We start from the raw sequence: 26999 nt of genomic DNA, 5'->3' as shown, positions 1-26999 counted from the left end.
GGGGCTGTGCAGTATCATGCTGCAACATGAGGTGGTGGTCGTGGATGAATGGCACAACAGTGGGTCTCAGGATCTCGTCACGGTATCTCTGTGCATTCAAAATGCCATCAATAAAATGCACCTGTGTTCGTTGTCCATAACATACGCCTGCCCATACCATAACCCCACCGCCACCATGGGCCACTCGATCCACAACGTTGACATCAGCAAACCGCTCACCCACACGACGCCACACACGCTGTCTGCCATCTGCCCTGAACAGTGAAAACCGGGATTCATCTGTGAAGAGAACACCTCTCCAACGTGCCAGACGCCATCAAATGTGAGCATTTATCCACTCAAGTTGGTTATGACGACGAACTGCAGTCAGGTCGAGACCCCGATGAGGACGACGAGCATGCAGATGAGCTTCCCTGAGACAGTTTCTGACAGTTTGTGCAGAAATTCTTTGGTTATGCAAACCGATTGTTGCAGCAGCTGTCCGGGTGGCTGGTCTCAGATGATCTTGGAGGTGAACATGCTGGATGTGGAGTTCCTGGACTGGTGTGGTTACACGTGGTCTGCGGTTGTGAGGCCGGTTGGATGTCCTGCCAAATTGTCTGAAACGCCTTTGGAAACGGCTTATGGTAGAGAAATGAACATTCAATTCACGGGCAACAGCTCTGGTGGACATTCCTGCAGTCAGCATGCCAATTGCACGCTCCCTCAAAACTTGCGACATCTGTGGCATTGTGGTGTGTGATAAAACTGAACATTTTAGAGTGGCCTTTTATTGTGACCAGCCTAAGGCACACCTGTGCAATAATCATGCTGTCTAATCAGCATCTTGATATGCCACATCTCTGTGAGGTGGGATGGATTATCTCGGCAAAGGAGAAGTGCTCACTAACACAGATTTAGACAGATTTGTGAACAGTATTTGAGGGAAATGGTCTTTTGTGTGTATAGAAAATGTTTTAGATCTTTGAGTTCAGCTCATGAAAAATGGGAGCAAAAACAAAAGTGTTGCGTTTATATTTTTGTTCAGTGTATCAGTAACTTGGAGTGCTGCTGACTGGGATGGTTTTACAATAAGCAGCCCTCTGACTGGATTATCAAACACTGTAACATGTAACTCTGCATGAAAAGTCTAGTAGTAAAATGTTATTTGAAAAAGAAAATGATGACAGATTGAATCCCACAGGGTCACAGTTTACCAGATAAATCAGAAGTGGTGGATAGTAACTAAGTTCAATATTAAAGTGAACCATCCAATTATAAAATTTGTGCTTTATCTGACATGAACCATTTTGCATGGTGAATACATACTTTTGGTACACTGAGCGTATTATGCTGCTATTACTTTTGTACTTAAGTAAAATTTTTGATGCCTGTCTTTGACTTACAACACTACTTTACTGTGGTATCAGGGGGGGACTTACCATTAGGCAAAACTAGGTGGTTGCCTGGGGCCCCAAGTTTCTGAGGGCCCCATAAAACTCCTCATACACTTATGGTTAGAATTTTTACTTGAGAAAAGAGGTAGTGGTGTGCTCAAGGAGCCATGTTGTCCAAAAACTCAAAGAAAAATGCAGGTGCTCTTGAAGAAGAGGGCTCAAAATCTTACCAAGGACGAAAAAACAAACTTCAGGCACTCTTGCATGGAGCAGGGAAAGAAAAAGGGTAGCTTGATTACTTCATTAAAAGCCTTTATTTTATTATGGCTTTTACAAAGACACTTACAAACACCTTTTTAAGTGTCTTTGTACAATAAGGATTGAAAACAGGGATGAATAAAAAGATCTGGAGGGCCCCATGCCTGTCTTTGCCTTGGGTCCCAAAATGACTAAATCCGCCCCTGTGTGGTATTATTACTTTTACTTAGGTAAAAGATCTGAGTACTTCTTCCTCGACTGTAAATCACAGGGGTGAATCATTGAATATTTTAACGTCTTTGGGCTTTAAACAGTTAATGAAATTAAATAATTTAATAAGTTTAGAGCTGAAATGTCTCTTTGGTGGAACTGCTAACAATTTAGAGACTTCTGAAACATGACAAGGAGTCCCACCAGACAGTTGGAAGTGGTCAGATGCAAAAAAGATTTGGAACCACTGCTTTTATCTTTAACAATGCAGTGTCATTAACAAGCTTAAAGGGACAGTTCACCTTAAAATTAAAAATACATATTTTTCCTCTTACCTGTAGTGCTTTTTATCAGTCTAGATTGTTTTGGTGTGAGTTGTCGAGTGTCGGAGATATTGGCTGTAGAGATGTCTGCCTTCTCTCCAATATAATGGAACTAGATGGCACTCAGCTTGTGGTGCTCAAAGTAGTAGAAGCGTGCATCTACTCATGGATGAGACGCTTGTGCTCCTGACAATGCAAGATGCAAACATAATGGCGTGTTCTTGAGTTGTAACGTTAGTTAGCTCAGTGGTGCTAGGTGAGAGAGCAGGAGATGCATGCTTCCTTCTGCGTAGTGATGCAGTTGGGTGGTTGTAGTTTTTTGCCAAAAGTGCCAAAAATAAATTTGAAAAATTCAACAGCAATGTCTCTTTGCAGAAATCATGACACGATTACACAAAATAATCCACAGACCTTGTTGTGAGCAGTTTCATGTAGGAACTAGCAAACTACACCCACCGACCGTACCACTGTACAGAAAGAAGCATGCATCTACTCATGGATGAGGGGCTCATGCTTGTGACAGCATGAGATGCCTCCTTGGCTGAGCTGTAACATTAGCTAGCTCAGAGGTACTAGGTGTAAGCTAGATGCACACTTCCCTCTGCGCTGTGATACGGTGGGTGTAGTTCAGTAAAACGAAAATAGTTCCTATATGAAACTGCTCACAACAAGGTCTGTGGATTATCTTGAATAACCAGGTCATGATTTCTGGAAAGAGACATTGCTGTAGAGTTTTTCAAATGTATTTTTTGGCACTTTGAGCACCACAAGCCGAGTGCCATCTCGTTGTATTATACTGAAGACAACCCAGACGTATGTATGGCTGATATCTCCAACACTGAGCAACTCACACCAAAACAATCTAGACTGATAAACAGCACTACAGGTAAGAGGAAAAATATGTATTTTTGATTTCGGGGTGAACTGTCCCTTTAATATTTTTAAAATTCTCATTCTGTAAAGTACCTGAAGCTGTCAGATATATCTAGTGGATTTAATTTCCCTCTATAATGTAGAGGAGTTGTAGTTTAAAGTAGGATAAAATGGAGGTACTCATGTTAAGTGCAAGTACCTTAAATCTTTAAGTACAGTACTTCTCCAAACTTTGAGTGGACACAAGATGATGAGGACACAGAGCATATTGTAAGACATACCACCTTTATTAAATGCACAGTATCACAAGGAACATTTCCATTAATTGTGGATAAGCTACTCACATGATGCACAAAGCATTGAATTGATTGATAGAACTGGCTGATTAAAGCAGGATTAAATCTGCCAGGAGAGCACACACACACGCATACTCACAAACACACATACGCACACTCTTGCATACAGATGCATGTGCAAACGCACACACACCACCTCGGAGACATTAGTCACACACACAAACACATACACTCTCTCTCTCTTTGTATTCACACAGTAAGTAAAATTTGTTATCTGCACAGGAATGAAAACTGTAATCTTTTTTTTTTTCATTTACCATATATTTACAAAAGAATCATTAACGCCCCCTCCCTCCCCCGAGATAGATTACATTCAAAAAAGGTCCCGACCCTTCTAGATTACATTCAAAATAATATACTATTCATGATGCAAAGTCACAGTTATTCATCTGAAAGAGGATCAAAATAGGCTACAGTCAGTCAGAGGTTGAGTGGTGGGGTTGGCCAGGAGGCGACCTTTGACCTCCCCGCCAGTGGCCACACGTCTGCTGGGATGCCTGTCAGCTAGGAGAGATCCTGATGTGTAATCAGATCCAGAGTCTATGGTCCTCCTACGGACAGACCGCATCTCAAACAGCCTCTGTGTAATCTCCCCATCACAGTGGAGAGGAAAGAGGAGATCGTTTCTCTTTTTCTTTTTTTTGTCTTCTTTTTTTTGTTTGTTTTTCTTCAGAGAAAAAAACACATAGTTCAAATAAAGTCCTCTGCAGATCAAAAGTTGCCAAAAAAAAGGATTGTATTCTCACTGGTATTATGAACGAGCACAAAGAAATTATACAATGTAGCACAAATAAAATCGTATTTACACGTAGTATGTATTGCCAGTGGCCCATAACACGTTGTCTTCAATAGATGTCACACAGTTTTGGACATGATACCTGCTTCAAACAGATTATACTATTAAACATAGCCTACTATTGATATAGACAATTATCAGAACTGTACAGAATGGACAGCAATTTATGTACAGCAGACACATGACTATTATACAGAACTGACAAACGCTGTAATAAAAACATAGAGGGACACTGAATCGTTTTCATCAAGGACAATGTGTCAGAGTTAGGACTTGCCTCAGTCGCTTCCAGCACAGCAACAGTGACTTTTTTTTTTTTGTTTGTTTTTTTTGTTATTAAGTGCAGTTGAGGTCAAGGCGGAGAGTGGTCAGCCGCTCAGGTTGTGCATTCGGGGGTTAAGTAACGCTACAAAGTGCACTTAACTTATTGTCTCAGCAAAGAGCCTGACTGCGTTATGCCTCCATATGGAAATACACTGTGGTTATTATGAAGGAGTCATTTCTGCTGTTTTTGCAAAGATTAATACAGAAGTTCAGACTACACACTCGGACCGACACGCTTGCTTTAATATTTTCAGCCTTTTTTGAATCTCCAAACAAGATCATTTGGAAAATAAACTACAACAATGCTTTTTAGAAGCACTTTCCAAGCAGCCTATGCACATGTGCTTTAGCGGTGCCCCAAGTGAGGAGCTGTTTTAGCCACCGCCACCCGGCTGACTGGGGCCGCTCAGAGAGATGAAAGCACCCCTGGGACACTTTAAGGGCAATCAGACTCTTAATTAATCCGTTTGCTGCGGCCTTTTAGCTTACAACGTAGAATTAAAGATTACATCCTCAAAGTACGCTCCTGTAAATGACAAACAAGTAGCAACTTCAATATGTACAAAAAATAAAGAGCTGAAAACAAATAAATCCTCAATATATTGAAACGGTAAACTGCATCAAAATGCCCCGTCAATCCCTCTTAGAAATTACAAAAAAATAAATAAATCAGATCTTCTCTAACACAATCTCATCAACAGCAACATCTGCCTCTGAAGATGCATACAAAACCACATTACTTACAGATATGGGCCACCGAACAACAAAGATTTGCTAAATGGCATTTTGCTGGTGAATGAAAAAAATAAAACAAAACTGTGCTCATCTTTTTTTTTTCCTTCTTTTTTTTGAGCTCAACACCGCCGAGTCCTCGTTCTCTGTGCTTTAGATACATCAAATGAAAAGGTTGTGAAATGAGCCGAGCACTCCAACAACGCTTTAAACACCACTTTGTAAATATAGATGACCTCGTGTGTAGATATTTACATAAAACATGACAAAAGAAACAGTGTAAAACGCTGTATGCCCTTGTGTTTTACAACCTCGACATTGATTTCACATCGGGAAGTCCTTCAGCGGACTTGAGTAGATTATATATGACAGACACAGGCATCTATGAGAATCTATATGGGCTTCACACTGTTTTTATACGTATGCATGTGACAATCCACACGTATGCTTAAAATTAAAACAAGCAAATGAAATCAACAGAGTCAACATTTATAAACTCTACAAATATTAAAATAGTCTGTGACATATAAAAGAAAAAGATTCAGCTGTAATTCGATGAGTATTCTTTTTATCTTCCTGCAGAATATGTTGCTGTGTTTTGAAAGAAGCTCTATCTACAAAGTTGTGTCCATACACTGTCCATTATGGAGACACATTATTTTCCCTTTCACTCCCAGCAGATGTGGAACACAGGAGGTTATTTAATGCGATGAGCTGAGACGGAGTAACCCAATGATCAGTGTTTCTGATCATTGGGTTTTATTTATTTTTATGCCTCTCACATAAAGTTACATGATCCTGTATGCATTTTGGTTTCCATTTGTGAAACATGCCTCAGTAACAAATGGATAAGAAAGAAAAAAGAAAAGATCACTCAAATTTAAGGCTTTTCTCGATGTGACGATGAGGACACGGACGATAGCATTTACAGGAACATTTACAGCCAGGTACTGTACACAGACGCACTCACACAGTCGCACAGCCTTCATTTCCTCCTCCGCTCTCCGTCTCATCATGTGCAAACAAACACGCAGCCGCTTGTCCACGTACGAAGCCCCCAGCTCACACACATGCACGCAAGAGTACATACAAGAACACGGGGTGCATCAGCCCAGTATGTCCAGGTACACGGGCGAGGCCTTGGCGAGGCTCTGGAGCATGCTGTGGATCTCCTTGATGTTCAGCCTCATGTAGGGCTCTCTCTGCCAGCAGCCCAGCATCAGGTCGTACACCTCTTTAGGACAGGTGCGGGGCCGCTGCAGCACGCGGCCCTGGGTGATGCACTCGATCACCTGCAGGACACAGGGTGACAAAACAATGAAATCAGGTTCTCAGGAAAGCAGGTTATAATATTAGATGTGTTGAGAGAACTGAAAACAAAGATGATCTAAATATGATGATCGTGAAGTTTTTACTTTTATGCAGAAGTCTTGTTACACATCTCTTTATCCATCTCCACATAACAAAAAGGGATTTTTTGGGTTTTAATTCAGGTGGTTGCTTTTACCCCCATGAGACAAGAGCAGTCCTGGTGTTTTGGGGTTAAGGAGCTGACCATGAACCACAACTTCCCTGATTCCTGTCCCCCCTGAAATCTATACCTGACTGTTCATGTACAGAAGAACAATGAGATAAAACTAAAGGTATACTATGCGGGACGTGTTGCTAGCAAAAGTGAAAGTGAAAGCCAACCCCATATTCACTCTTATTCACTATATATATATATATATATATATATATATATATATTTTTTTTTTTTTTTTTTTTTTTGGCACTTTGTCCATGATTTTGGAAGCTTTCTCTTGGATGCATGCTGCTTACACTCTAGCAACTGCTCCCTACCTTTATATAGAGTTCTGACCTTGCCTGTGCACTGTGCCCAGGAACGTCTTGGACACAGCAAAGCACAGCGTAAGAAGAAAATAAGAAAATACAGTCAGAGGGTGGATAAATACACCGCCACACACTTCTAATGACTCACAAGTGACTGGTGAGTGGTTGAGAGGGATGACTTTTGTCTGAGGCTATACATTGTTTTTTTTAGGAAAACCCTACATAGAAAAAAAAAAATAATAATAAAAAAAAAATCTAAATTTGAGAAATGAGAAAATCTGAAGAAAGTTCAGTTTAATAAAGAAACAAAAGGTTTTAATTCGTTTTATAGTAAGCATTTAGTGATGTAATTCTATAAAGTTTGAAGAGTTAGAAGAAACTGAAAAAACAAACAAACTGAATTTCATCAAAATCCCCAAAACACTGGATACTACATTTCCCATAATGCAACCATCTTATGCCTCATTCACGTCATATCATAGCTATTGTACAAGTTTTTGACTCATGTATAGTGTTCACATCGATATCAGGTCATGATTATAACTTGGAAAGTCAGAATTTTCCAATATACAGTATGCCAGCTGGCACTTGCTGATCTAAACCTGCCTAAAAAAACAAATATATATATGTTAGTTTGCATGTTCTCCAAATGTCACCGTGGGTTTTCTCCAGGTACTCCGGCTTCCTCCCACAGTCCAAAGACATGCAGGTTAACTGGTGACTCTAAATTACCCGTAGGTGTGAATGTGAGTGTGAATGGTTGTCTGTCTCTATGTGTCAGCCCTGTGATAGGTCTGGCGACATGTCCAGGGTGTACCCTGCCTCTCGCCCAATGTCAGCTGGGATAGGCTCCAGCACCCCCATGACCCTCAAGACGATAAGCGGTTATGAAAATGGATGGATGGATGGATGGATGGATGGATATTAGTTTGGATATCACACATCTGCCAAAGACTGTTGTTTGATGTAATTTAACCCAAATTTAATAGATTTTTAAAAATCATTATTATTATTTTTTGGTACACAGTATCTAAATCCTCCTTGATGATGTCAGCATGGCATCAGTTACATCATAGCTACCTGGTTAAAAATGCTCACATCTTTCAAACTACAAGTTTTTGGGTCTGTGTCTCAGTGATAGTTGCAAAGCTGGGTCACATAAAAGTCTCTGTGTTTAAGAGTAGGTCGTCAATGTGTGTAGTATAAAGAGTCTCTAAACTCTGTGAGCATCGTCTGACTGAGTGCCAGCACTGACTAAGATAACCGTAGACCTCGTGTGACTCTGACCTCATTGTTGGAGAGCTGGTACCAGGGCTGCTTGCCATAGGTGAAGATCTCCCACAGCACCACACCGAGGCTCCACACATCACTCTCTGTGGTGAACCGCCGGTACATGATGCTCTCTGGGGGCATCCAGCGGATTGGGAGCATCGTATGACCGCCCACCTGCAGAGAGAGAGACAGACAGAGGGAGAGACTGACTGACTGAATCTACTTTATTGGGATATTTTTAGCCACACTTTGATGCAGCACTTTGGACTGTAATGACGGTTTATTGTTTCTCCACTTTGGTCCAGACTGAAATATTTGAAACAGTATTGAATGTATTGCCATAAAATTTGGTACAGACTGTCTAGTTTTTTGTTTACTTTAGCTGCTCATATCCCGCAGGACATGTTCTTTCCTCTAACTCCCGAGACCTGCCATCCTAAAGCCACCTACTAGATGCCCTCAGACTTTCTTGCCAGTCCCGGGGCGTGTTCAGGTTTCCAGGTTGAAAGAAATGGTGTGCAAGAGACTCTGAAGTATGTTCTCTCTTGTTTGGTGGGTGTGTCAGAGGTGTTACCCAATCAGCAGCAACGTGTACATATATTAATGTCTAGTAGATCTTTACTTATTGTACGACCCACCCTACTCTGCCCTACTCTACCTCTACTTGGCTTACCTGATATTCTTACTCTAACCCTAACCTATCTCACTCCTCATGCTTAAACCTAACCAATCCAACTAATGAAAGCAACCAGCACTAGCCAATCAGAGCCAATCAATCATGCTAAACTAAGATGGGGAACATTACACCTGCTAAACATCAGCATGTCAACATTTAGCATTTTTCTCAAAGCATTGCTGTGCCTAAGGACAACCCATCATACAGAGCAGTGTTCCTGTTACGTAGCCCACCCTTACTGATTTAAATTGGGTGGAAAAAATAATAGAAACACCTGTCATTACAACAACACAATTCAACAAGGCTGCAAATTGCATTGTCCAAAATGATGGACAGAAAAACAGCTTAAACAAAAACTGAACATTACAGCCTTTATGGGCTGCTGCATTAGACTACATTCGTTTTAGCCCGGTGTACCTAATTAACTGGCAAGTGAGTGTATTTTTTTTTTAATAGTGAGCAATCGCGTTTAGTCACTCTGGCATTCCTGTAACATGCCGGTTATTGCATCAAAACCTTTTATCCAACCAGAGTCTTCCTGTCTTCTTCCATCAGATATTTCCTGTCTACTAAATGCATTTCCTTCTCTCACTGTCTCCTCTTTTATCTAATCACCATCCTTTCACGCTCATCCTCTCACCTACATAAACTCACACTCACCAGCATATATGATACTTCTCATGCCTGGCAGATCAACAATGGTGCACAAATGTAATTCTATATATTATATATATATTTTTTTGTTTTGTTTTATTCACCACTAAACTAAACATTAAGCCACGTCATCCTCTAAATGTGAGCTTTATTCAGTTATATTCTTGGTTGATCTGATTTATTGCATCACATGATTTTCTTTGATTTGCTAATTGAAAGCAGCATTACAGCGGATGAGGCAGTCATACTGTTAGCTGCGTTCATGCTCTGTCTTTTCATATGATAAAAACGTTTGATATCGGGAACTGGTGACAGGCCGTCTTTATGGTGATCATATCTGATGCAGGAAAATGCATCACAGAGATGATGTTTTTTGTGTGTTTAGATATCTGACTCCACTTTAGACAGCAGAGGGCACTGTGGGATTCAAGCTGGGATCAGAGACTGAGAGGATGAGGGAGTAAAATACATCCGTTACTCAATATGATAATTTTTATTCTTTTTAAAAAATTGTATTGTATTGTAGTATTAGGTTCTTATAACAAAGAGTTATCCTGTCACGACCGTCAGTGGGTCAGAAAATATACTGCACCATAGTTTAATATGTTGCTGTTCATATTAACTCCTTGCCCAGGGAAAAGGAAAAACTGCTGATGCATTTTTGCACTGTTGGCCCTTATTACCATGGAAACAGTAATTTTATGCAGATTATAGAATTTGCATTTAAATGGTATTAAAAATAGATAAAATACCTCTGGTTAAAATTGTCATTTCTGCAGCTACACAGTTATTTCAGGCCAAAACTGGAATAAAATTCTAATTACATATTTGAGACTGTGCGTATGTGGCTACATTTCCATATTTCTGTATACATATACATATATATATATATATATATGTGTATATATATATATATATATATATATATATATATATATATATATATATATATATCAGAGGGTTGTGAGTGCGTGTGTGTGTGTGTGTGTGTGTAAGAGAGACTAGGGGCAGGACAAGGTGAGAAAAAAAGGGTAATAAAAATACACGGGACTCACTCTGTAGTAGTCTGTGCTGTAAACGTCTCTGGACATGCCAAAGTCTCCTATCTTGACCAGCAGGTTTTCTCCTACCAAGCAGTTCCTGGTTGCCAAGTCTCTGTGGACAAAGTGTTGGGAGGCCAGGTAGACCATGCCAGCAGCAATCTGTTGGGCAATGTGCAGCATCTGGGACTGGGTGAGCTCCACCAGGATACTGTGTTGACCGTCTGCCATTAGCACTGCATCAGGACCGTGGGACCTGCACCCAGAAACACTTCATCAGAGCTTCTGACAGTTGTACCACTGTATAGTTCAGAAAATATAAGGCCAAACATTGAATAGTGACATCGGAATGGCTGGAAGCTCTTCATATTTTGCTCCAAAAATGACAAACAATTATCAAAATTGTTGCAGGTTAATTTTCTGTTGATCTGATGAAGATTTTCCTCATACTGTCTGTGCTGGAACATCCATTCACCTTCTGTCTGAGACAACTCAGACTGGTCAGGGTCTCCAGGTCATCCATATCTCTACGTCTCTACACTGCTATTGCAGCCAGGGAATGATTGTTTCATAGTATGGCTGCACTTTCTACTATGAAAAATGACCAGTAACAGCTTCTTAACCAAAATCTTCACAACTGGACATGTTCGAGCAGAAACATGATCTGAAATCATGGAGACATTAACAACATCAGCAACAAAGATTCTTACTACTGTAGTTTTCCTGATGTACTTTTGCGCCCTCAAATTAGTTGTTTTTAATGTACGCTTGTGTTCCTGAGCGCCCATTTTTCAGGGCACGACAGCTTTGTTGTGAGATAAAGTTCGTTGTGAGTTCAACCTTTGGAGCACAACAGCATGCACCACATGTCATGTGATGAGGAACAACCAATCACATGACATGTGGTGCATGTCATGTGATGAGGAACAACCAATCACAACTGCCAGATATCTTTCCCGTCTACTGTAAATATCAGTCTGTGCTAAATATGGAAAAGTTGATCATTTTGGTGCAGGGCTGCCAGAGCTTGACATCTGTCCCACAGACGAAATGCCCACACACTTATTAACAGCGTCTGAAAGAAGATCAGCTCTGCACTCAGGATTTCAGGTAAATAGGCTTTGATACAGTGCTTGTTAAGGTTGCTTAGCGACCTCAGACGCAAGCTGCCACCACGTTCTTGAAAACTGGTTCGAAAAAGGCACAAAAGTAGCGCCCAGCACCCAACCTCATGATTTCCAGTTGGTTAAAGAAGGGGCATCTGTACGGCCCCTTACACAGTAAAGTGGCAGTTTCCACTGTGAAAATCCCTAGTAAAAGCTTCTAAACCAAAATCTTCACAACTGGATGTGTTTGAGCAGGAACATGATCTGAAATCATGGAGAAATTAACAATATCAGCAACCAAGATCAGTTTCCCCAATGTTAGCATGCAGCTACATGTAGCATTGTGCTTGCAGCTAAGAAATTACTGTAATAGAATATAGCCACATTTTTTACCATGAAAAATTACCATTAAAAGCTTCACAACAAAATGTTTAAAAAGCAGACAGGTTCAAGTAGGAATATGATATGAAATTGTGGAGAAATCAACGACATCAGCAACAAAGATTACTGGTTTCCCTGATGTTAACATGTAGCTACATGTAGCACTGTGCTTGCAGCCGAGAAATGACTGTAATGGAGCAAAATGACACTTTCTAAGATGAAAAATGACCATTAAAATCTTCAAAACTAAAATCTTCACAACTGGAAAATGTTGTTACAGGAATATGATCTGAAATTGGGGAAAAATTAACAACATCGTCAAGCATGGTTATATATCTCCCTAACGTTATGATGCATGTAGCTACATGTAACAGTGTGGGCCATATAATGTAAACACTTGCAGTACCACACCTCTAGCAGCTGAACATGTAAAGAAACCTGTCACGAGCTGATGTCATCTTGACTCAAAAGTAGAAAAGAGCATTGGAAATAAAGTATGCAGAATGGTTCAAAGCCTGACCATTAAAAGCTTCTGAACCAAAATCCTCACAACCATACATGTTTGAGCAAAAATATCATCTGAAATTGGGGAGGCATTCACAACATCAGCAACAAAGATGATTGATTTTCCCGATGTTAGCTTGTGGCTACACGTAGCAGTGTACTTCCAGCCAGGGAGTGTCTGTTACAGAGTAAAGCGGCACTTTTCTACCATCTTTACAACTGGATGCGCTTGAGCAGGATTTTTATCTGAAGTTGTGGATAAATTAACAACATCAGCGACCAAGATTACTGGTTTCTCCAATGTTAGCATGCAGCTACATGTACCAGTGTGCTTGCAGTTGGGGAATGATTGTAATGCAGTATAGCGGTACTCTCTACAATGAAAAAATGACCATTAATTGCTTCTAAACCAAAACCTTGACAACTGGACGTACCAACAGGAATACGATCTGATATTGGGGAGAAATTAGAAACATCAGTGACAAACATTACTAGTTTCCCTGATGTTAGCATGTAGCTACATGAAGCAGTGTATTTGCTGCCGGGGAATGACTGTAATGGAGTATAGCAGCACTTTCCATGAAAAATGACCATTAAAAGCTTCTAAACCAAAATCTTTGCAACCTGAAAATGTTCCAGCAGGAATATGATCAGAAACTGGGGAGAAATTAACAACATCATCAAGCATGATTATGTTTCTATAACGTTATGACACATATAGCTAAATATACTTATTTGCTTTCTTGCTTAGAGTTAGGTGAGTAGATCAATATCACTCACATGTCTGTACATGTATACATGAATACAAAGCTAGTGTCAGGAGACAGTTAGCTTAGCTTAGTATTAAAACCTGAAACAGGGGTAAACAGCTGACACTAGCCTGGCTCTATCCAAAAAAATACCCAACCAAAATCCACCTACCAGCTCCTTTTAAAGCTAACATGATAAATCATGTTTGGTTAATCTGCATAGTAACCAAAGTGTAAAGACAACAGGTTGTGGTTTTATGGTGGATTATGTGCTGGACTATTTCTTGGCCAAGAGCAGTGACTTCCTGGAGTCTGCGCTGGTTGCCTAGCAACTTCATGGTGATGACAGGACTCCTAGGACTTTTCTAGGAGATTGGCATGACCCGCCCTATTCTGTCTCACTCGGCAGAGTGAGATTGGTTTACCCTAATCCTAACCAATCCCACTCCTCTTGCAGAAACCTAACTAACTCAACCAACGAAGGCAACGAGGACTAGCCAATCAGAAGGACAGTAGGGCAGGTCATGCAGTCTCTATTTTAGGAAATGCAAATTTCCCATCAGGAAGTCACTGCCACCAGCAAATAGTCCGTCATTTCACCATATAACCACAACTTTGTACCCTCTCTGTTTACTTTAACAAACAAGATAAAAAGTGTTATTTAGTGACTTTTATAGGTGCGCGTAAACTGTTTTTCCTTAATCTTTGTACAGAGCCAGGCATGCTGTTTCCAGTCTTAATGCTAAGCTAAACTAATCTGCTGCTGGCGATAACCTCATATTGAACGTACAGACATGACAGTGGCATCGATCTTCTTGTCTAACTCTCAGCAAGACAGCAAACATGTTCATATCTCTTCCAGGTCATCATTTTTAAAAGTCAAAATGATCCTACCTGAGAAACTTGTTTAGGTCACCATGTTTCATGTATTCAAACACCATGATGAGCGGGTCGCTCTCCACACACACCCCGTAGAAAGTGACAATGTGTTCATGTTGCAGGTTGGTGAGGAGCTCTGCCTCTCTGTAGAAGTCTGCTCGGCCGCTCTCGTTGGCCTCTTTCAGAGTCTGACAAAAAGGCAAAGACAAGGTGAGGAGCATTATCTACAAGAACGTACATCTAGTCAATAGAATTCACTAACCACATGATAAGTGCATTGCTTAGTTGAGGGAATGTCTTCTTGATCCGTACCTTGACTGCCACATGGAGTTTCTCCTGGTCTGGTGTGAGGTTGTAGCACTCGGCGAGAAACACCTTCCCAAAGGCTCCCTCTCCGAGCTCCCGCTTCAGCACAATGTTGTGTCTCTTGATGTGCTGGACAACTTTAATGCAGAATAAGACAAATTAGATCAAGGTCACGAGTGCGTCTTGATTATTCAGTGGGAATTTTTGTGATTTTTAGTCAGAAATATATCAAAGTTATACAGGTCAAATTGGATCAAGACTGCAACTAGGTTACAAAATATTTTCATTGTAGATTTGTTTGACTCTGCAATGAATAAATTAGTCTGTAAAATATCAGGAAATAGTAAAAAATGTTCAATTCACTATAATATCAAATAGACAAAGCTGCAAATCTACACATTTAAAAAGCTAGAAAAGCAAACGCATCATCCTTGCTTGATAAATGATCTAAACAGTTATCAAAATTGTTGATGGTTAGTTTTCAGATTCAGCCCTTCTTAATATTTCTAAAAATCATGATAAACCACATCGTCTAAGAAAAAACAACAACATTCAGGTTCATTCTGCTGAGTTAAGCCTTTTGTAAACAAGCTTGTTTTTCTGATCATCATCTAAGCATCCAGTCGTCCCACAGAGCAGGAGTCACTATCACAATGCAGCAGGATGCTGACAATAAATATGGAGTCCGGCTGTGACCCCTGCATGGATTTATCAGAAAAGGTCCGGGTTACCGGCCATTTGTCGAGCGAGGCGGTAACTCACACGTGTCAGATTTCAGCATGCTGCCCGAGTTACGGAAGTACTGTGGGTTCTCAATGACAGGGATCTTTGTCATCCCAATGATCACTGCGTCTGGACCCATCTCCGAGGACGACGGGGTGTTGTTGCCATTGGAGACATGATGAAGAGGGCTGGCAGAGTCATCGTCATTACTGATGACTGAGGAGGAGCCTAGGGAGCCACAGAGGAGGAGGTGGAGAGGAAAGCGAAGCAGGAGAGTGAAGAGTAAAGGATGGAGAGCGGCGGAGAAGAAAGAAAATTGTGGTCATAAAGGAGGAGGAGAATGAGGAGGGTTGGAGGGAGAAAAGACAGAGAAGGACTTGTAAATATAAGTTGTAAATTAAAAAAAAAAAAGATGACAAAAAGGTATCAGAAGATCAGAGGCAGATGACTCACAAATTCCGGTAGTCATGTTTGTACTGTTCCAGTGAAAATGAGCTCGAGTCAACAGTAAGAGTTTATTTTAACCACCCAAAATGTGGTTGTGAGCAAAAGTAAATACATTTTAAGTGTATCCATAATGGTGTATATACAGGTACTGATTAATTATATGTTATCATGAGTTTTGACCACATTTATAAACACCTCCCTGTCAGTGTTTTGTACAGGTGTATAAACAGTACATAAATGCTTTAAAAAACACTGTAAGTATTTGTGTATGTGTGTTATCACACAGCTATATTATACAATGTTATTAAATACACTGGTTATAGATTCTTCATAAGTGGAATTTAAAAAAAAAAAACCCCGTTAAAATATATGCAGCAAAATAAATTAATCTTGAAAATATCCATTTATAAAACTACAACCTGCTACATTATGGTTTATTATAAACCCTTTATTACCTGTTTATATACTGCTGATTTTAAGGTCATATAAAATAAAAAAGGAATAGTTCAACATTTTGGGAAAATTTGTGTATATGCTCTTTTGCCAATAGTTAGATCTCAATCTCAAACTGTGGGGTAGGCCCCACAGTTTGAGATTGAGGAGGAAAATATGACTGAAACCAAGTTGACTGAATATGATTTATGTCCGAAAAATAAATAAACAAGAGTTTCCTGATGCCACCATGCTGACCTTTAATTCACTGACAGAGCCGAGCCAGCGTTTGCGGTCCTCGTGCTAAGCTAAGCTAATCAGACACGTGTGAGGTTGTCTCATCAAACCGTAGATAAGTGCATTTCCCAAAATGCTGAAGTAATACAAAATAGTACGACAACTAGCCCACCTTTAATACCAAACTTGGAGTTTCTTCCATATTTCAGGATGATCACCATCAGAACGCAGCCAGTCAAAGCAACTCCTGCAATTCCCACGACGACATACACCTGGGGAAGTCAAGCAAAATGTTTTTGAAACAAAATTGTCACCCAAAAAAACATCTGGCATCTTTTTAGATCAGTGGGTCCCAACATGGGGAGATTATTTACATGACAGGGAGGCGGACAAATATTTATGTTACATGTTTGAGCTTTAAAACATAATTCAAACAAAACGGTGACGGAGGGTAACAAGTAAACATTTGTATTGAGGGGTCACGAGCCAAAAGGACAGGAAGCTTTACATGGTGAAAACTGATGAGGATCACTTACCGCGACACTGTCATCCAGCGGAGGGAGCGGAGGGTCTGAAAAAATGTAAACATTTGTCAGAACATTTGATAAATAATGACTATTGACTTTGTAATGCTGACTGATAAGTGTCATGTTAATGTGTGACACCTACCAGTGGTGTCTGGGCAGAGACAAGTTGCAGGTGGAGGCCATAGGAGGAGAAACACATCATGGAAGGGTTACAGTTATTATCAAGCCAGCAAATATAAGCATAAGTTTTATAGAGTTGAATCATTACTTACAGTAGTAGTCTTCTGCTAAAAGAAAGAAAAAAATCTGTGTGTTAGTTGAACTTCATTTACAGAATTGTGCTGACTTATTCCTGAATGTTCTCTACTGTAACATGCACCTGTATGGTCAATGTCAGGCGGGTCGAGGAACAGGGCGGAGACCTTCTTCTCGTCCTCTCCATATTTATTCTTCGCCACCAGCCTGTACTCGCCGTTGTGGATGTGCGTGGGGTTGACCAGCTGCAGGCAGCCGTGGTACTCGCTCTCGGTGGACACGTGGATCCTGGTGTGGATGTAGTCCTGCTCCTGGAGAGCCACGTTCCCGAGGTACCACTGCAGATCGGGCTTGGGGTTCCCCGTCACGCTGAAGGGGATGCACCAGTGGTGGTCCCGCTCTGGCCCCAGCAGCTGCTGGATTGTGGGGGCAACTGACACGGAGGCAACAGTAGAGGAAGAGTAATAACGGGGTGATAGGAAATCAAACACCAGGAGTACAAGCCAGTAGGAAAAGCAACATTTATGGGGCTTAGAGAGGAGATGCAGCCGGGGGTGGGTGAAAAGAGAAGAGAGACTGATGACACAACATTTAAACGCTGACATCGGGGAAACGTGAAAGAGGAGAATGAGGAGAAATGTGGCACTAAACAAGCAGAGGAGTGTGGTAAGGCATGAGGAGCTTCACAGGAGGAAGAGTTATGGACAGGAAACATGGAGAGTCAATAAGATTTGCCAAGAGACAGTAATGAGAACTAACTGAGGAGCCTTGTGCTTCCACGGGAAAAACAAAAACAAGCATTTAAAAGATCATGAGAGAAATGTACTGATAGTAAATATAATTCCTACACATGTGTGCTACAGTTTAACATTTACAGTCAACAATAAGAGAAGTCCTTACAGAGAATATTGAGCTGCAGGGTGGCCTCCGTCTGACCGACCATGTTCTCAGCGCTGCATATGATCACCTTGCCATTATCGTCAGAAGACAGCTCTGACAAGGTGAGGCTGCTCTCCGTATCAGAGGGCTCAATCTGTAAATACAGCATTATTATTTGCATCGTGTGTCCTACAGCAGAGGCTCTTGACTGTTTTTCAGCTGAGGACCCCTTACAAGATAAAGAATATACCAGGGGCCCCCCTCATGTATGTCTCTCTATAAACACCTCTATAGTCTTAATTATGTGGAAAACCAACACAAGAGAAATATATTAGAAAGATATTAGATATGTATTTAAAATATTTGCACCATTTCAACTAGAACTGGGCAAGATGTCGTCTTAGATTTTGGATATTGGAATATCAGAAGTATCATTTCCTGGTTTTAAAGGCGTCATTACATTCCAGTGATGTGATTTTCTGAACTTACCAGACTCTTGTAGTTGTTCTATTATTTACCTTTAACCACTTAGTCATTATATCCACATTACTGATCATTATTTGTTTTTAAATCTAACTGTGTAAATATTTTGTGAAGGCACCAATAGTTAACCCAACAATATTATTGATATCGAAGTATTAGACAAAAACATCATATTTGATTTTCTCTGCCAAGCCTTAAACTCAACACAGAATACCCCTGCAACAATGCAACTGATGTCAATAAAATAAGGCAAATCAAGAGAAAAGGGCGAATGTGCATTTTAAACACTTCAAAGTGTTTCATTCTTAGTGCATACATAGAATAAATAAATCACAGATGACAGATGATTTAAAATAATATATAATTTGTTAGATTACAGCATAATCTATGTACTATTTTAGATTTAAAAATTAAAGTGATGCAATTACAAAACATGGCTTAAGCCTGACATTTCATTTACAGAGAAGTGGTATTATATCACCTATGAAATCTTTGTAATGCAAAAAATAACCTTCTCAGTGTGGCTGCAGGAAATTCATTTTGAGGAAATTTGGAAGAAGTGAAAAACGTATATTTTCCTGAAACACAGTTCTTTTGTTTAAATTTGTTTATTCAACTTTTTTCTATTATTATTTGTATTTATTTATCTTAAATGTAAAACAGCTCATCCTCTGCTATGTGTTTGTGTTTCATAATTATATTGGGAAAAAAAATGAAAAAAAGAGTCTCTGTAAAAATGCCTCAATAAAGACGATTGTGTGAACTGTTGCTATTAAGTAATACCAAATAAAGGAAATATGTAAAAACAAAATTTGAAAATTATTCGTTTAAACTGTAAAGCTAACTATGAAATTAAAAAAATATATGCATTTTATATCATGATCATGACCCTCTGGCAGAGTTCCACAGCCCCCACTGTAAGAAACACTGTCCTACAGTGTGTATATTAAACTGTACAATAACCAGTTATAACTTCCTGCTACAACAGGCTGACTGCACAGTACATACCACAGCAGTTGCAACACATCAACATCAGTTGCACCTGAAGATAAGGCTAGTCACATTCTCTATTCGTCTTATTATCAACAGATCCTATGAAAAGAACAAGAACAACAACGGGTTTGTCCATCTCTCAACTTCCCCACTTCCCTCCTCTGTGGTGACACTCAGCCCAGTGTCCATTAGCTCCTGGTGATGATGTAAATCTTCACCAGGAACCAATATGTCCAGTTGAGTACAAACATATAGTCTGATTTATTTCAATTGTCACTTATGTGGTTCTAATATTTGTTGACAACAACAGAGCTCTATGAAAATAAGGATACACTACATAGGCTTTTTTGTAGGGTTCAGATGGGTATTGAGTTTGAATCTTTTCATTAGATTTGCTGGTGATTCGAAAAGTCCAAGTCTCACATCTATAGCCCTATCATGACCTTCATGCCATCACAGAGGTAGCTTTCAAACTCCACAGGAGCTCATCACATAAGTATGTTCTCATGTGGTTTACTCCTCTTAAAGAGTAAAACCTTTAAAAAAAAAAAAAAAATATCATGAGCCCAGAGTGGTGACGCCCTACGCCCCTAGGTGTGGTAGCCCAGCTCACCTTGTGCGAGGTAGCGAGCCAATCCAAGTTCCACACAATCTCAGGAGGAGGCGAGCCCGAGGCTTTGCACACAGCTTTGGCATTACTCCCCTTCATCGCCGTCACGGTGTTTGGTGTGACCTCTACACTGGGAACCACTGCGAGAAATGAGCAAATAGCTAAATTAAACATCCGACCAGAACTTCAGATAGATTTGTTTACAGTTTCATTTCCGCCTTTCCTGTCTCCATGAAGGGATCATCTCTCTCTACCCGTTCAATATCACATACCCCAGCGTTGCTTATTATAACATGGTTTCACATTACCACAGTCTGGTGGAGTGAGCGTGGCAAAAGCCTTCGGCACTTCTCTTTCGTCTATGCACTTCAGGTCTTGACTGTCTGGATCTTCTAGGAGCCTCAGTTTGATCCACATGTTCTCGCAAACACAATCCAGAGGGTTACCGGACAGCAGGAGCCTGGATGATAAAAACGAAGTACATGTGAAACTCCCTGGTCGAAAGCACAACACAAAAAAAGATGCTTTTGTGCACACTCACGGCAAAGTTGAGTTAAAGTTCTGAAATGTTCTCCAAGACAGTGTTGATAGGTTGTTGTCTCTGAGATTTCTAAAAGGGAACAAAAACAGCAATCAAAATCCAAACTCACGCACACACACCGACACAACTAAAGAGGTCTTTAAAATGCTTCTTACACATATTGGAGTCTTGTGTTGTTGAAAAACGCATCTGCTGATATAGACGTCAATCTTGTCCTCATCACTGTTCTGTTGGAAGTTAAAACATAAACTCATCAGGTCATCTACAGAACATAAGAGTCTGATATGAGAACATACTGTGTGATACTTACAGGTTTCTGAGGTTTATGTAGTGCCTCAGACTGTTGTCGTTGATGTCAAACAGTCTGTTCTGATTGGTAATGTATCTGTGGAAGAACAGCAAAGAGAAAACTGTCATGACACATGTGCACACAGTTTGGAGCCAGAGGTGTTGGCAAAGCTAAGAAGCTGTGGTGGTCGGCTCAATAACCTGATCTGAAATATGTGTGAGATGTTGTACACAGTGACGATGCCAGTGTGAAACAAGAGAATCAGTTGTGTTTGTGTGTGTTTCAGGAACCTAAATAACATGACAGTGTTTTTTTGTTTTTTTCATTTTGTAGCTAAATGTGATCTATACTGCCCACACAGCTGTCATTTTCCTTTACTGAGGGAATTTGCTCTGCAGCACATTTGATTGTCAATATAATGTGAAGCACAACAGCATGCCACACACTGGCAGTGTGCTGAGTGACAGTTGTTATATTTTGTTGCTGATATTGTTAATGTTTGCTCTATTTATTAATGTGAATTTACAAAAAAAAAATGGATTTTAGTCAAGATCAAAATATACCCTTTATATGGCCTTATGATGCCACTTCCTACAACTTTTTGATAAAATCTCACCACTAAAATGTATCGTAAAATATCAAATAAGTATGCTTTTTTAAAAAAAAATAAATAAATAAAAAAAAATATATATATATATATATATACATATATATTATCATTTTTTAAATAATGGGGACTACTTTTATGGCATGCAAGTGCAAAGTAGGAATTTTATAAAATATTTTAAGGTGAAATCTTTTCCTTTGCAATATTAATTGAAGTTATGTCGTCAAGGAGTTTGAGTATTATAAGAAAAGGAACATTGCTGAAGTAAACAAAGCTTTCAACAGAAATGATTTCCAACTTATTTTAAGGTGTTGTCTTTTTTAATTTCAGTGGTATGGGGAGAAACACGTGTTTACATGTGGATTGTAACTTTACAAAGCTGCAATATATTACAAGTTATTAATAAAGGGGCTGTGCTGCTCCTGGAGTTTTGTCTTTATCCTAAAGTATTACAAATGAGAGACAGGATTTTTTAAAATCCGTGGTTAATTTTTAGAAGCTGACAACCCTTCCTGATTTTCATTTACATGTTTATTCTAATTGTAAGCTTTAAAGGTGATTTATTTGCCAAAGCTGCACATTTTACTCACTAAATAAAGATGAGACATACTGAGGAATATCTGCAAGGTGTAGGCTGCTTTAAGACTTCTATAATTTGCAAACTGAATACAAGAATAACCTTGTTAATAGATGGTTATTATGAACCACATCACTGATGGGTATGTGACACCTAGTTCCAGTCTGTCTGCCTCGGGAAAACTCACCCAGTCTCCCCTCCATCCTCCACTGGGTGCCATGCAGTTGTACACTTGTGCAGGGTTGTAGCAGGTACACTCCGACACAAGCCTACACACTGACGCAGATAAGGCTACATAACTGTGGGCAGCCTATCGCCGGCTGTATACAACCGATGTGATCTCATGTGTAATCTGGCAACAATGTGGTCATTTCTTGACATGCTGAGGTTATATCACACCGCCAACCCCCCCAGAAAAGCCGAGTGAACACCTCAGAGGCTGCGTCGGGCCTAAACATTTACTCCATCACTACCTCTGGTGCTGTTTTGTAAAGGAAACACCGACTAATCCAAATAAGCCTGACGCGCACTCACCACCATTGCACACACACACTGTCGTCGTTAGTGGCACGCGCAATCCCCCCATCCCCGCCACACATACACACACGCGCGCGCGCGCGCGCACATATACTAGGCTACATGATCTGACAAACCCATTGGTAATAAGGGGAAAAATCACACATTTTGTGTTTGACATTAAGCGCAAAGGATAGATCCTTATTGATCTTTAATCCACAGGGGGAAATCATATCAGGCCTGCTGTTCTTAATACTGCTGTCGGTGTTATTATCACCTTTATTATTATCATAATCCTAGCCCTTGGGTATTATTGCGACCTACGATCGAAGGTAGCTCTTTACGCATTGCATCCTAATAAGCTCATACGCTGTCTGCACGATCATTTCCATACACTTACATCTCGGTGATGTTTTCCATGTCATCTAACGTGAGGACAGGGAAATCCTCGATCCCCGGTACGGAATCAATACAAACAATCCTTGAGATGCTGCAAGTGCAGGATGCGGGGCAAGCATCGCTAAATCTCCACAGCCCCATCAAAACCAAAAACAATCCAAGACGAGCCATGCCATATTCCCCCGCGCTGGAGTCCATCGCAGGTCCAATGATATCCCCCGAATCCCCCAAAACAGAATCTGCTCAAATTGAATTATTGTTAAGATTTCCTCCCTCGCTGCTTTTTATCTGGCCAAGTTAATCCTTTCGACTCCGCAGGATAAAAAAGAAAAAGACTACGCCGTCGGTTAGGAATGCGCAGAGCCCACGGTTTTAATATCAAGATGCCATGGACTGGCCTTCCCGTCTCCGCAGAGCTGGTATCACACTACTGCATATCGATGTCGTGAAGCAAGGTGTCAAGTGGTCCGTCCTGGTGCTGCTGCTGCTGCTGCTGCTGCTGCTGTCTCACTCCTCTATCTCGGGCACAGACTGTTCGCCTCTGCCTTGTAAAACAAATATGAGGTGTTCCAGATGTTTAGAGATCAATAGGCAGGGCCCCCACGAGCGATTTCTCATATGTGTGGTGATGGGGAGGAAAATAAGAGAGACTGCACAGTGGAGTAAGGATGCGTGGTGATGCTGCGTGTGTAGGGAGGAAGGCTACCTGCATGCGTCTATCGATTATCGCCGAGGACGAGCGCATCTCCCCCAGCCATCACTGGGATCGGGTTTATAGGGGGAGATGGTTGCGATGATACCCCGGAGAGATGTGTTTCTGACAAGTTGTATTTATAGGAATTTCTCTGAGGTTTTTTTTTTTTTTTTTTTGGATCGTGCAACAGAACCTCAAACATCATATGCTGCAGTCTCATCGGGCTGCACGAGTGGGCAGCTGTGGGTCAAATGCCCTGTTTGTGGCGGGCACAACAACAATATGGATGTAAACTCTTGTGTTGTAGTTGCTCTGGAGCCATGCATTGGATGAAAGCAGCGCTTTTTCCACACCAACACTGTTGTACGGTTGGCCATTAGGCCTATAGTGTGACGTACGGTTGACGCACAAGACGGGGTGCATCTATGAAAAATAATTACCTATACTATGTCTGTAAGCTTCAGATGGGTCTCACTCCAATCACTGGCCAGTGTGCGATATAGGAGCAGGAATAAAAAACACTTGCTTTCTATATATATAAAAAATCCTGGCAAAAAGCATGTTGTCAGAAATTATGTATTTTTTTCTATTAACTTTGGCACAGTTCACAGAAAAATAATTACACCCCCTGTCATCAAATGAGGCATATTCAAGTTCAATAAACCTCTTCAATAGATTTTAATTTATGAACATTATTTAGGGGCTGACCTGCAAGCATACTGGGGTCCACCCACCAATGTATATATAATTAATCCATACATTTTTCCCTTTAATGCCCCAAAGAGAGCAAATATAAACACTTTATGTTTCAGTCCTTTGAGAGTTACAGTGCAGTGCTCAACATCAAGGTGATAATACATCCCAAAATGATCAAATAAACCCTGTTTACCAGTGGATTCCTAAATTTCACTCATAATGAGGAGGCATACTCAGCCAGGACACATGATCTATGACAGCCTGGATGGTTAGTGTCGCTATGGTGACTTGCTTTTTACAAATAGCGCTGACAATGTCAAGTGTCGCTATGGTTGCAGATGAAAATATGTACGCAGGCTTTTTTTTTTTATGAGAAACATCAAGAACTGAATTATATCTGTCTCCATGGTAACCTCAGAGTATAGGAGAGGGAAGAGAGCTCTTTATTTTGCAATAGATCCTTGCCTATATCTGAAGGAGCATGACAACACTGCGAGAAAACGGGGGGGGGGGTTAAAATAGATCAAGTATGGACACAAGTCAGGCTCCTGATTTGCAGTAAATGGGCAGTGAGGTGACGGCTCCGGCTGCTGATGTCAGATTAATAGGTCTGCTCTAATGGCCTTATCATTTTAGCACTGCAGGAAAACTACAGTCAATCCAGCTGCACTGAGAAAACTGTTTGTGCATCTGTGCATTACTTGTGAATTCAAAGCACAATTTCCTTATTTCAGTTAACTGTAAATGTATATTTTTTCATTTTTTTGATCACTTGAAGCATAGATGATGCTCTTAGCTGGAAAAAAATCTCAACTTTGAGGTTGTTTGCCTTGCACCAGCAGAAAGAATGTTAACACTCTCCCTCCTCTCGTACATTTAGCTTGGTGTCACTTCTGCATCATCCAACTCTGCAACTCCTCCATCTCTGCTACTAACTCTTCCTGAACCAGCTGGTGGCAGACTTGTCTTGAACCTTGCGTGCGGTGATGCAGCTGTGACTCAACCCACTGATCTACATCCTGCACTATCCACTGTCTCTCAGCGTATGGATTAACAACACTGTTGCACTGCTGTGTCTTATCTGAGAGAATACAAACTATAGTACTGTGTAAGACATGACACATTTTATCTATTTCAGACCGAACTGTGTTTCTGAAACTGGTCATCTCCGAGGATTCATGAGTTTAGTTTTTGGGGAAAAAATAGATTAAACTTGCCTTTATCAGCATCTCGCATGAACATCATGAGGATGAAACATGCTTGGTGTTAGGACAGGCTGAACTCTGAGTTGGTGTAGGTGGTTGAAGGACTTCCAGGTAATTTTGATAATTTTCTACAGTTGTTTATTATTGCTTTTTTGGAGTTTTAACTTCCCACATACCTTTTAAAAAGCTTCATGTTAGGGTTCCTGATATTAGGGTTGCCTTGAACTTCCATGTGCACCATAAGGATGAGTGAAAATATCCATTTCAACTTACGTTTGCTGACGTGCATGTTCTTTTCTGTTGAGAATCCAGCCCTCCATTCTTCCTCCACTCCTTCTCTGTAAAGATAAATTAATAACCGTTATCAGACTTGATTTTAAACAACTCTATTGTATAAATGTGATATGCACTGCAGGCAAAACAAATGAATATAATTCCACACAGTTTTTTGTCATCATTTTGTTTCCATAGTCAACCTGAGCAGCATAAATATCCCTTTAAAAGTTCCTTGGGGCTCCTGCTCGTGAGGCAAGTTCAGCGGTAGTTTATGCATCCAGGGGTTAAACTGGGTATGTCACAATTATCTGAACCTGGGTATTCTCCCACCAGTCAGCTGAGCACTGTTCCATAGGAGGGACTGTGTTGTTCAGATGAATGGGCCACTGTTGTGGATGGTGATCTAATGATCTTTACAAATGAACTGCTGGTGTGATAGGGAGATGTCTGGCACCTACAGGTGGAAGCATCAAGTTCCTCTAACAAGTGCAAACAACTTCTGAGCACCAAAGATGTGCTGGTGTGGAACAAAAAAAGCACAGAGCACAAGTACATATAAGCACAAGTAGAACACTCAAAGCCCTTTGTGGTTCTCATATGTGCATCCACTTCTGGGGGTGTAGTGCAAGTCAGGGAGAAACACTGCTTAACACTGTGGCTGCACTGAATGTAGGGCTGCAACTAACAGGTATATCCAATGGCACACATTGCTGGCCACTTACATCTACAGGAGAAGGGACACTCCTTTGAGAACAGCAATGTGCACATCTTTTTACAGCATCAAATAACTAATTGGAGCCAAGCTTATTAGAAAAACGAACTCTTGAACATACAGCAGCGTGATAAGAACTAGGCTGCCTAAAATGACAGAAAACATCTTTGGGAAAAAATTATATGAGGTGTACATTGAGTTTTTAGTTTAGCTTGTGTTACATCCACTAAAGTGGAGGGGGCGGGCTTTATGA

At 40.5% G+C, this 26999-nt stretch overlaps 1 protein-coding gene across 1 annotated transcript; it reads right to left on the bottom strand.

Moving 5' to 3' along the window:
* Positions 1–4488: 4488 nt before the first annotated feature.
* ntrk2b (neurotrophic tyrosine kinase, receptor, type 2b) lies at positions 4489–23683 on the bottom strand. The gene is made up of 18 exons (XM_078162079.1): positions 23165–23683; positions 21086–21160; positions 20931–21002; positions 20776–20844; positions 20543–20694; positions 20238–20374; positions 18170–18302; positions 17394–17702; positions 17287–17298; positions 17157–17165; positions 17024–17058; positions 16660–16759; positions 15411–15599; positions 14655–14785; positions 14358–14530; positions 10739–10979; positions 8369–8527; positions 4489–6540 (listed from the first exon to the last, which is right to left on the bottom strand). Exons 1-18 carry the CDS (start codon positions 23359–23361, stop codon positions 6355–6357), a joined length of 2379 nt encoding a protein of 792 aa, XP_078018205.1. The 5' UTR covers positions 23362–23683; the 3' UTR covers positions 4489–6354.
* Between the last annotated feature and the right edge of the window lie 3316 nt (positions 23684–26999).

Source organism: Epinephelus lanceolatus, chromosome 19 (assembly GCF_041903045.1).
Source record: "Epinephelus lanceolatus isolate andai-2023 chromosome 19, ASM4190304v1, whole genome shotgun sequence".
Taxonomy (NCBI): Eukaryota; Metazoa; Chordata; class Actinopteri; order Perciformes; family Serranidae; genus Epinephelus; species Epinephelus lanceolatus.
This window is presented reverse-complemented; position numbering and strand designations above follow the sequence as displayed.

Excerpts from the sequence above, each read along its gene's own strand:
- ntrk2b (XM_078162079.1), bottom strand. The coding sequence starts at position 23,361 with ATGGACTCCAGCGCGGGGGAATATGGCATGGCTCGTCTTGGATTGTTT. Across the intron at positions 15,600-16,659 it reads CTCCAAGTTTGGTATTAAAG|GCTCCTCCTCAGTCATCAGT; the intron begins GTGGGCTAGTTG and ends GTGGCTCCCTAG. Across the intron at positions 14,531-14,654 it reads AACTCCATGTGGCAGTCAAG|ACTCTGAAAGAGGCCAACGA; the intron begins GTACGGATCAAG and ends CCTTTTTGTCAG.